This window comes from Schistocerca serialis, chromosome 9, assembly GCF_023864345.2.
Source record: "Schistocerca serialis cubense isolate TAMUIC-IGC-003099 chromosome 9, iqSchSeri2.2, whole genome shotgun sequence".
In the NCBI taxonomy this organism is placed as follows: Eukaryota; Metazoa; Arthropoda; class Insecta; order Orthoptera; family Acrididae; genus Schistocerca; species Schistocerca serialis.
The window spans coordinates 331,049,271-331,061,716 of record NC_064646.1 but is presented as its reverse complement, the minus strand read 5'-3'; the positions used below and the strand labels follow the sequence as shown (position 1 = coordinate 331,061,716).

At 37.4% G+C, this 12,446-nt stretch overlaps 1 protein-coding gene across 2 annotated transcripts in view; it reads right to left on the bottom strand.

Moving 5' to 3' along the window:
• LOC126418750 (cadherin-23) overlaps window positions 1–12,446 on the bottom strand; it is a 392,502-nt gene that overhangs the window by 121,024 nt on the left and 259,032 nt on the right. For both annotated transcript variants that reach the window (XM_050085675.1, XM_050085676.1), the window contains exons 8-10: window positions 4,307–4,531; window positions 3,003–3,264; window positions 1,588–1,781 (exon numbers count right to left, since the gene is read on the bottom strand). In XM_050085675.1, the coding sequence (XP_049941632.1) occupies window positions 1,588–1,781; window positions 3,003–3,264; window positions 4,307–4,531 (681 nt within the window). The remainder of the gene's footprint in view (window positions 1–1,587; window positions 1,782–3,002; window positions 3,265–4,306; window positions 4,532–12,446) is intronic.

The window sequence follows — 12,446 nt, the reverse complement described above, 5'->3', positions numbered from 1 at the left end:
GAAATATGTCACCTAGCTGCACGAATCACATTTCTTGTTACATTACATTGACGTTCACTCCTGAATGTACCATCATCCAGAGAACAGTTACTCAAAACATTCAGCATGCCACAGATACAACCTGTCTGTGACAGAGTTGTGCTTTGGGGACAATCACCTGGCCTTCCAAGAGACCTGTGGTACCACACTCTAAGACGAAAAAAATACGCACGATGAAGGAATTATTCAAATGGAACAGAAATCGTAGATGTGATGTACGTACAGAAAAACAATTGATTACTATTTAAGAAAAATTGAGCGGTTTGTTCTAGAGAAAGAGCCTCATAAATTGAGCAAGCCAATAACGCATTGGTCCACTTCCGGGCTTTATGCAAGTTGTTATTTGGCTTGGAATTCATTGATTGAGTTTTTGGATGTTCTCCTGAGGGATTTCCTGCCAAAGTCTGCCCCTCTGGCATGTTGGATAGTCAAAATCTTGATGAGGTTGGAGGATCCTGCCCATAATTCTCCAAACCTTCTCAATTGGGGAGCGATTCTTTTGCCGTGTATGGGTGGGTGTTATCTTACTGAAATGTGAACCCACAATGGCTTGCCGTGAAGTGCAACAAAACAGGGCATAAAGTATTGTTGATGTACTGCTGTGCTGTAAACCAAAGGGCTTCTGCTATAAAATGAAATGGCACCCCAGACACACTCCATGTTGTTGGGAGTATGGCGGGCAATGATCAGGCTGGAATCCCACCACTGTCTGGTGCACCTTTGGACAAGTCCTTGGTGGTCATTGGGGCTCAGTTCAAATTGGGACTCATCACTGACAACAATTCTACTCCTGTCAATGAGATTCCAGGCAGAAGATATGTTTGGAGCCATCAAGGGCAGTGGTGGAGTACCAAACATTACTGTCACCCACCATACAGCCTGACAGCCATGAGCTATGGTCTGTGATGCCATTTCTTTTCATGATATGTATGACCCCTTTGACTATCATCAGCAGCACCCTTACACCACAGTGGTACATTGATAATAGTCTAAGCCCTGATTTGTTGCCCTTTATGGCAGGCCATCCTGGGTTTACATTTCAGCAAGATAATGCCTGCCTGCACAGCACAGGAGTTTCTACTGCTTGTCCTCATGTTTACCAAACCCTACCATGGTCATAACAATCACCAGATATCTCCCAACTGAGAACATTTGAGAGAAAATCTTGAGATTCTGATGATCTAACATGCCAATTGGACAGAATTTGGTATGATATCCCTCAGATGGGTATCCAACAACTCTTATCATTCATTGCCAAGCTGAATAACTGCACCAAGGCTACAGGTGGACCAGTGCATTATTGACTTGCTTAACTTGTGATGCTCTTTCTCTTGAACAAATCATCCAGTTTTTCTGAAACTGTAATCATTTGTTCATCTGTATATGTTTTTTAAGTGAACTCATGTTGATATCTTGGCAACCAAATTTGCCTCATTTGAATCCAATGGAACACATATAAGCTACTATCAGGTGCCAACTCCACACTCACAAATATATATGTATATGGGGGGCATTTCTGCAGAGTGTTTACACATTGATAGTACTCACGTGAATGAAAAACTGAGGCTCAAAACTGGTTGCTCCTTCCCTTACAGTTCGGCTATATTCCTGCTGTTCAAAAACTGGAGCATTGTCATTTACATCTTCTACATCTACAAACAAGTTCACAGCAGACACACGGCCTCCCCCATCAACTGCTTCCAATGTCAGTGAGTATGATTTTTGTTTTTCAAAATCTAAACCTGAAAAAAGATATTAGTATTTGTAGGATCTGTGCAGGAACTGTTTTTCTTCCAAATTTGAATCAATCAATACATTAAATAACTCTGCCTGTGCTTAAAGATAAAATTATAAAGTCAGCAAAACAAAGACAGAGAGAAAATAAAGAGCCTACAGTTATGGCACATAAACACTTTACAGTGAATGAGCAAAGAAAGCATTTCTAACTTTGATATTAAGATCATGCTATGGCCCCAGTAAATTATTCTTAGTAGTCTTGAAAACTAAAGTCTCATTATGTATTATGTACATCATATCATATCTTGCATGAACTGAAGAAAAACAAGCAGACTGCATCACAGCTGCAAACATAATGAAAATGAATTAAGAGTAAACAGGATACATCTAGGACAGGTTATAGTTTCTTCAGAGAGTAGAAATAGGAAATCATGTTACTGATTTAATTTGTTTTCAAAAGCTTCTTAATTTGTACTGTTTACAAGAGACAGTTCTATTACATTCAATAATAATGAAAGTATCAAAGATGGTAGCCACAATATCCTTTGACATCTTCCCTGCTTAACTCTTGGCATGTTCCATTTTCTCCAAATCTGTCCTATCTCATTTGGAAATTCCAGAAACCTCAAATAAAGTAACAAAAATTTGTGAATGTTGCAGATTTGTGTCCATTTCTCTGTCTGATGCCCTCTGACAAGCAGATTTAATGTTGTGTCACTTTATTTTAATTTAATTTGCAGATTTGTTTCAATCTAGTACATCTTTAGGAGAAAGAAAGTTGTTAAACTTTAAAAATTAAGAAAAAGTGAAATTAAGTTAATGGAATTTCACAAGGACTTCTACTGGAACATTGGACCACACTACAATCCTTCACAAAGTCAAAAACTCTGAATATTCATACAAATTTTAGTGAATTACAGCATGGAGCTGCATTATTTAAGTTATTATTAAAGCTTTCATTTTGAAGTATGGAACATACTACACCACAGATAACAGGTGGTAATTAATTTTTAACTGCTTTAAAGTATGTTTAGTGAGCAGGACAGGCCAGATGCTAATCACTGTAGTGAAAGTTGCGTTGACAATTATGTTGATGGGAATCATGAATTGTGTTAATATTTACAGTGAACTACTGGTACACATTTGCCCAATTTTCATGAACTACACAGTCAGGATTATACTGAAAATTGTAACTTGAACAATACAAGTATTACAAAAAGACTTGCCTTGAGAAGTGTTGGAAAGAAATACACCTCCTCCAACTGGATCTGTGGTAAATGCCTCTGATCCAAAGCCACGAATGGCATACATTATTTTTCCAAACTCTCCACTGTCCTTGTCCACTGCTGTTATATTAGCTATTTTCATTCCAGGCAAAACATCTTCTGGAACTCTTAATCTGTAAGATGATTGTGGAAAGACTGGAGCATTGTCATTGGCATCCACTAGATTCACTGTTACTTGAGAACTTGCTACCTCTTCTTCACTCTGCATGAAAAGATACATATAGTGAAACACAAAATCATAAAGAACAGAGAAAATTTATTGATGCTAAATATGAAATTAAATTTTACTAGTGTTCAACAATGGAAAATCCACAAATTTTTGTTACTTTATTTGGACTGTAACAATATTACAAAAAGAATAGTTGCTACTCACCATATAATGGAGATGCTGAATCGCAGATAGGCGCAACAAGAAACTGTTAGAAAATGAGCTTTTGGCCTAGAAGGCCTTCATCAGAGATAGAACATACACACACTCACACACACACTCATGCAACTGTAACTCACACACAAATGACTGCAGTCTCTGGCTGCTGAGGCCACAGCAGCCAGAGACTGTCATCACGTGTGTGTGTGTGTGTGTGTGTGTGTGTGTGTGTGTGTGTGTGTGTGTGTGTGTGTGCGTTTTCTATCTTCTACGAAGGCCTTGTTGGCTGAAAGCTCATTTTCTGACAGTCTTTTCCAGGATCCCCCCCCCCCTCTCCCCCCATCTGCAACTCAACCATCTCCAATATAGGGTGTGTGGCAACCGTCCTTTCCATTTTACAAATGTTCCACATATTCACATGAAGTGACCTACTGATTCAAAATAGAACATAGTGCTTCGAAGATAGGAAATGAGTCCTAATATAAAATCTGTGTTCATGAACGGTATCAGAGCATTTTATGCAAAAATTATGGTTTGATATGCACTATCATAAGTTACTGCTTTTGGAGTAGTGCCTTTTTGGCATCCTCCACATTGTCACACTTTTGCTAATATTAATACATTTTTTTACTTATTCCATATCAGCAATTATCAATTAATTCTGTAAGTTCATGATTATGTGACCACTGGGTTCCATTAAATCTGATAGCTTCATAACATAATAAAATTAGAATTGTGAACTGTTTTTAAGACTGAGTTTATGAAACTCAATGCTTTCACATTTAAAACTTAAGCATACTGTATTCTTAATGAGAATGTTTACACACTTTGTCAATTCAGAGTTTATGTCACATTTCTTTACTTCATAAAGACTTACTCCATTTCTGTTGACAGAGGCCACAACGTCAAACACAAGTGTTCTCTTGCTCTCATCATCCACATCATAGTCAAGCTCTTTTGGGTCTGCAACCCTCACAACTACAGGAGTCCTGCCCTGTGCAGATACTGGATGGACAGTAAACACACCAGGAGGTGCATTCTGTATTCCCCTTAAGCTCAATGTGTAGCGTGCATTTTCCCCAGTGTCAGAATCAACTACCACCTGAAATGAAGAATAAGGAACCCTTACATATATAATAATTGGATATTACATAATAAGTCCAAAATGTGATCTGGAAAAAAGTCTTTAATATTTTTTAAAGGCAGAAGTTGGGAAAGTAATGATTATCTACGAGGGATGTCTGTAAAGTAATGAGACTGGGTCTAGGAAAAAGAATTTACACTGATCAGTATATCAGTACATATTGCTAAAATTCTTCAAAATAGTCTCCTTGAGTGTCAGTACACAGCTGCCAATGCAATTCCCCCACTGAAAAGGCTCCTGGGAAGCAACTGACATAACCTCTTACAGAGACATCATGACAGTCTGTTGGATGGCCAGAACATCGTCAAAATGATGACATTTCGGACTTCTCTTGAACTCTGGGAACAGGAAAAAGTGTTGTGGTCTAAATACTGAGGTTATAAAGTGGCTGCAGCAGTGTAACAACCCTTGACTGGTCTGGGTAGGTAGTCACAAGGAAGGCGGTGTGGGCTGGAGTGTTGTTGTGGTGGAGCTTCCAGCTGTCAGCAATCTTTGGTCATTTCCGTCTGACAGCTCTCAGGATAAGAGCTTCTTTGTGGAAAACAGCATTGACTGTTCATCCCAGAGGTACAAAAAAATTAAAAAAAACTCTCACTTTCTTGGGGTGCAAGGAGTCTGAGTTTCACTGATTGGTTTTGAGGTCATACTGGGACACCTGTGATTTGTCACCTGTTGTTATGTCATCTAAAAAGTCTGATTCACTTTTCTGACTTCTGCAACATCCCACAGGAAATGTTAACTCATTGTTGCTTTTGTTCATTACTCAACACTTATAGCACCAATGTCGCAACACTTATGGCACCAATGTGGCACAAACCTTCCGCATGCTAAATTTTTAATAAATAAATTTGTGACTTATTTTTTTGCACATTTTGAGGTCTTTGGTGATCAGTCTTACACTCAATTGACAGTAAGGGCCCAGGAAACTTTTCACTTTCACCACATTTTTGTTCGAACCGCTTATTGGAGGGTTTCTATATTGCTCCAAGTCTTCAAAAGTCTTCCGCCCATTCTTGAACTCCCTAAACCACTGGAAAACTTAGGCCCTTGACAAGGCACTGCATTTGTACGCCAATTTAACCAAGGAAAGCATATTGGTATAGTTTCTCCCAGGCTAAAGAAAAATTTAATCATGCAGCACTGCCCCAGTAAATGCCCCATTTTTCATGTTTACTGCAATGACAAAAACTCATGCATCATGCATGATCATCACTGTATAAAAACTTGGACATGACTGCCTCCTAGTGTGTTGCTTAGTTGAGACCCCTCGTCACAAATCCCCCCACTGGGGAGCATGCTGCTGTCAATTGGAGTAATGCTTGGTGACCAGTTTCATTACTTTATGGACAAACTTGTGTGGAACAATTTCTTTAATTTGAACAATTTGTTTCTTATATTTCCACACATTGAAGTGCATCAGGTTATTGTCCTTATTGACCCTACAATTATATAATGATAATCAAATTTGTTATAGAAGTTTACATATTATTCCATCCACGAATTTATACATTAAGATAAAATTTATTATGAAGCTAAGAGAAAGTAACTTTATGGTATGCTAATAGATTTCATTAAGTTTTATAGAGGACTTCAGCCTTAAAATCTATATATAAAAATTAAAATTGTATACTGTGAAAGAAATACATTTTGATTCAAAATTGTTCTGCATGAAGTTACACTAATTATGAATGATAGGGGAATCACTGTTAAAATTTTGTTTTCTGAATAAGTTGGAAATTTCTGATGTAATTAATAAAATACCTCTCAATTGTGATTATTAAAACACATACAGGGTGTCCCATTTATCTTGACCACCCTAAATAACTGTTTGTTCAGATGCAAATCACAAAATGTTTCAAGCAAATGTTCTTTAGCCATCAGTGGGACATCAATCAGCATGATTGCCTTCGTTGTAGCTTTGATTTTTAAAAAGATATGAACAGCGGTATGACTTTTTTAAATGGCACCCTGTATTATATATTGGGCAATTCATTTCCTCTCCTAAAGACCTATTCAAAAATGTATCACAGTGTACCATTCACTGAAACACAATGTTATTAATTACATAACACGACATTGACATTGACGCTCCCAGCGCTTAGTGTAGGTACTTGGGGTAACGGAACATATCCACATGCTGAGGCTGACAGAGGACAAATGTAAACATAAGTAGAATGCACAGCCATCATTCCATCAACCATCACCAGTTGAAGAGTTGTGTTAGTAGAATGTACACCAATGAAGAGAAGTTAGAAATGCTACTTGTCACTGGGGAATGTAAATTAGCAGAGCAGTAATTGGAATACTGCTTTCTTATGTACGAGTACATTTAGTACAGTAGTCTAGTCCTTTTAAATACTGGTGTGTAGAGTAGGCATACGGTAAAGTCTGTCCTTCCTACAAACTGCATCAACACAATGTTTCTTTTATTGTTGTTTTGTTGAAGGTTGGCGAAATGCTACGCAGGCAGCGGAATTGTACACAAAACGATATCTTGACAAGAACCTACCTTCCTGATGAATGTTTTCTCATCTTGTTGCAACACTTCAGGAAAAAAGTTTCAACCCACAACAACACAATCAGACAAAGCTGCTGAAATTACTGTTCTCGTTTGCATAGCTATGAATCCACATGTGAGCACATGACAGCTTGAAGATGAAACTGGCATTCCTAAAACCAGTGTCATAATATTCTTACACATCACCGGTTCCATCCTTACCATGTACACCTACATCAAGAATTCCATGTGAATGATTTCCAGAATCGTATACAGGCACAGTAGCAAATCCTCGCCAACCCAAACTTCTTCTCCAATGTTATATTTACTGATGAATGTTCCTTCTCAAGCAAAGGACAGGTAAATACAGTTGTTGTTGTTGTGGTCTTCAGTCCAGAGACTGGTTTGATGCAGCTCTCCATGCTACTCTATCCTGTGCAAGCTTCTTCATCTCCCAGTACCTACTGCAACTTACATCCTTCTGAATCTGCTTAGTGTATTCATCTCTTGGTCTCCCTCTATGATTTTTACCCTCCACGCTGCCCTCCAATACTAAATTGGTGATCTCTCGATGTCTCAGAACATGTCCTACCAACCAATCCTTCTAGTCAAGTTGTGCCACAAGCTCCTCTTTTCCCCAATTCTATTCAATACCTCCTCATTAGTTATGTGATCTACCCATCTAATCTTCAGCATTCTTCTGTAGCACCACATTTTGAAACCTTCTATTCTCTTCTTGTCTAAGCTATTTATCGTCCACGTTTCACTTCCATACATGGCTAAATTCCATACAAATACTTTCAGAAACGATTTCCTGACATTTAAATCTATACTCGATGTCAACAAATTTTTCTTCTTCAGAAATGCTTTCCTTGCCATTGCCAGTCTACATTTTATATCCTCTCTACTTCAGCCATCATCAGTTATTTTGCTCCCCAAATAACAAAACTCCTTTACTACTTTAAGTGTCTCATTTCCTAATCTAATTCCCTCAGCATCACCCGACTTAATTAGACTACATTCCATTATCCTAGTTTTGCTTTTGTTGATGTTCATCTTATGCCCTCCTTTCAAGACACTGTCCATTCCATTCAACTGCTCTTCCAAGTCCTTTGCTGTCTCTGACAGAATTACAATGTCATCGGCGAACCTCAAAGTTTTTATTTCTTCTCCATGGATTTTAATACCTACTCCGAACTTTTCTTTTGTTTCCTTTATTGCTTGCTCAATATACAGATTGAATAACATTGGGGAGAGGCTACAACCCTGTCTCACTCCCTTCCCAACCCCTGCTTCCCTTTCATAACCCTCGACTCTTATAACTGCCATCTGCTTTCTGTACAAATTGTAAATAGCCTTTCACTCTCTGTATTTTACCCCTGCTACCTTCAGAATTTGAAAGAGAGTATTCCAATCAACATTGTCAAAAGCTATCTCTAAGTCTACAAATGCTAGAAACATAGGTTTGCCTTTCCTTAATCTTTCTTCTAAGATAAGTCGTAGGGTCAGTATTGCCCCACCTGTTCCAACATTTCTATGGAATCCAAACTGATCTTCCCCGAGGTTGGCGTCTATCAGTTTTTCCATTCGTCTGTAAGGAATTAGCGTTAGTATTTTGCAGCTGTGACTTATTAAACTGATAATTCAGTAATTTTCACATCTGTCAACACCTGCTTTCTTTGGGATTGGGATTATTATATTCTTCTTGAAGTCTGAGGGTATTTTGCCTGTCTCATACATCTTGCTCACCAGATGATAGAGTTTTGTCAGGACTGGCTCTCCCAAGCCTGTCAGTAGTTCTAATGGAATGTTGTCTACTCCAGGGGCCTTGTTTTGACTCAGGTCTTTCAGTGCTCTGTCAAACTCTTCACGCAGTATCATATCTCCCATTTCATCTTCATCTACATCCTCTTCCATTTCCATAATATTGTCCTCAAGTACATCACCCTCGTATAGACCCTCTATATACTCCTTCCACCTTTCTGCTTTCCCTTCTTTGCTTAGAACTGGCTTTCCATCAAAGCTCTTGATATTCATGCAAGTGGTTCTCCTTTCTCCAAAGGTCTCTTTAATTTTCCTGTAGGCAGTATCTATCTTACCCCTAGTGAGATAAACCTCTACATCCTTACATTTATCCTCTAGCCATCCATGCTTAGCCATTTTACACTTCCTGTCGATATCATTTTTGAGACATTTGTATTCCTTTTTGCCTGCTTCATTTACTGCATTTTTATATTTTCTCCTTTCATCAGTTAAAATCAATATTTCTTCTGTTACCAAAGGGTTCCTACTAGCCCTTGTCTTTTTACCTACTTGACCTTCTGCTGCCTTCACTATTTCATCCCTCAAAGCTACCCATTCTTCTTCTACTGTATTTCTTTCCCCCATTCCTGTCAATTGTGCCCTTATGCTTTCCCTGAAACTCTGTACAACCTCTGGTTTAGTCAGTTTATCCAGGTCCCATCTCCTTAAATTCCCACCTTTTTGCACTTTCTTCAGTTTTAATCTACAGTTCATAACCAATAGATTGTGGTCAGAGTCCACATCTGCCCCTGGAAATGTCTTACAATTTAAAACCTGGTTCCTAAATATCTGTCTTACCATTATATAATTTATCTGATACCTTTGAGTATATCCAGAGTTCTTCCATGTATACAACCTTCTTTCATGATTCTTAAACCAAGTGTTAGCTATGATTAAGTAATGCTCTGCACAAAATTCTACCGGGCGGCTTCCTCTTTCATTTCTTAGCCCCAATCCATATTCACCTACTATGTTTCCTTCTCTCCCTTTTCCTACTCTTTAATTCCAGTCACCCATGACTATTAAATTTTTGTCTCCCTTCACTACCTGAATAATTTCTTTTATCTCATCATGCTGATTGATGTCCCCCTGACTGCTAAAGAACATTTGCTTGAAACATTTTGTAATTTGCATCTGGACAAACAGTTATTTAGGGTGGTCAAGATAAATGGGACACCCTGTATATTGAATTTGTTTGGAGGTAATTGTCCTGTTGTTGGACATAACCAAAATTGCTTTTTATAAAAATAAATGAGTGTACTGTAAATTCAACTTCAAAGTTATAATTAATTAAAAATTATTTGTTAAAACATACAAGTAAGCAAATAGCAAGAAAGTTTGATTTCAAAAATATAATATTATATATGTAGCTCATCGAGAGTTAATATTTCAGTGCGTATTGTTCTCTAAACAAAAATTCTTTTTGAAAATTATGGAAGTCATATAGCCAGGAGACCCACATTTTAAATAATTTGTATACAGATAGTGTCAAAAATTGACCAAAAGAAAACATACAAAACTCTAAACAAGATGATACTGTATTTGTCACACTACAGAAATTTATTAAGTCAGTTTATTAGAACTATAGTAAAACCCAGTTTTTACATTCCTGCATTTTATGTGTTCCCACTTTTTATGTTCATTTTTTCAGTTTCAACAGCTGTTCTAGTCTCTCAATACAGTGCTTTCCTGTCATTAACATTTTTGTGTTACAACATTTCCCACATTTTAAATTTTCTTTGACATTATCGCAACTTTAACATTAATTTTCATACATATTTCTGCAAAAAGTGTATTGTATCCTTGCTCAAGCTCACTTTGGAACAAATCAGAATATGCAGTCTATACACAAAGTACATGTAGCATAGCTTTAGCATGGTAAGCAAGATTTACATTATTGGCATGTTAAACTATTGCTGCTTGTATTGGGAGGGTGGGAAAGTATGCTGAGCCACTGCCTTAGTGATCGTCATGATCTGAAAATAATAACAAACTTCCTCCTGCTCATTACATTTTATTACAATAGCTTTAATTTAATTTTACAGTAATTTACACAAATAAATAGGACTTTTCACATTGGTCATCTTTATGATGGACTTCCACAAATCATTGTTACTTCTGTGTGAAGCACACTAATCTATACTAGGCACATAGTCTTTGGTTGGTACGAGCTGATGTCAGATGTAAACATCCCTCCTCAAAATACTCTGTAGCATGACAATAATTTGTGCTGTCTTTCTGACTCAGAATGTCCTTGAACCAAGCAAGCTGTGCACACATATAAATCAGGACTCAGTCATTGCCCTTGTGATTATCCCAAATGCTGTAGCTGAGTGCTACCACACACAGACACATTTCCTTTTTGTTCTGATCATGTCCAATGGTGTAAATAAAACATGCAACCAAAATCTTTCACGAAACCGTATTAAAAAAATGCTCATGTTCTATTATTGATAATCCTTATAAAATTATGATAAATAAAACTTGTAACACAATATTGATTAAAACACTAAAGTTGACAGTCTTCATAAACAGGGGACAACAGGAACGAAACATACAGTTGACAGTCTTCATAAACAGAGGACAACAGAATTTAAATCTACAGTTTGTTGCCAACAAGGACGTCACTCAGTTCAGGGATGTCCTGGGTGAATACAATGATGGAAATTGTTGTCATTTTACAGAGCATCTTGAGGAGGGATGTTTACGTCTGACCTCAGCTTGTATCAACCAAAGACAGCATGCCTAATACACATTAGTGTATTTCACACAGAAATAACAATGATTTATAAAAGCCCCTTGCGGAGAAGGCCATCTTCAAAGGCAGTATTTATTTGTATAAATGACTGAAATTAAATTAAAGCTGTTGTAATGCAACACAGTGAGGAGGATGTAGGTTGCTAATAGAGTCATTAGCATTAGATTGTTTAAATTGCCACAGCTGAAAACAAAATACAGTCAACAGGGGATGTTCGAGATTGTGCCAGCATGTCATAAAAAGAACTAGTCAACAAGTCTTCTTGTCACTAAAAAATAAAAATGATTACACATATTTAATTAAGAATGCTGAAACAAAATGCACAATTAGATTAAACTTCAGTGATAGTAATTGGTAAAATTTATATTCAATGTTTTCCATGTAGTGTCTGCTTCTTTGAATGCAACATGGAAGCTGTAATTATAACGGTGACCCAAAAAGAACAATAATAATAATAATATAATGGAAGGAAACATTCCACGTGGGAAAAATTATATATAAAAACAAAGATGAGGTGACTTACCGAACAAAAGCGCTGGCAGGTCGATAGACACACAAACAAACACAAACATACACACAAAATTCAAGCTTTCGCAACAAACTGTTGCCTCATCAGGAAAGAGGGAAGGAGAGGGGAAGACGAAAGGAAGTGGATTTTAAGGGAGAGGGTAAGGAGTCATTCCAATCCCGGGAGCGGAAAGACTTACCTTAGGGGGAAAAAAGGACAGGTATACACTAGCACACACGCACATATCCATCCACACATACAGACACAAGCAGACATATTTAAAGACATTTGCATAAACTTGTTTCAG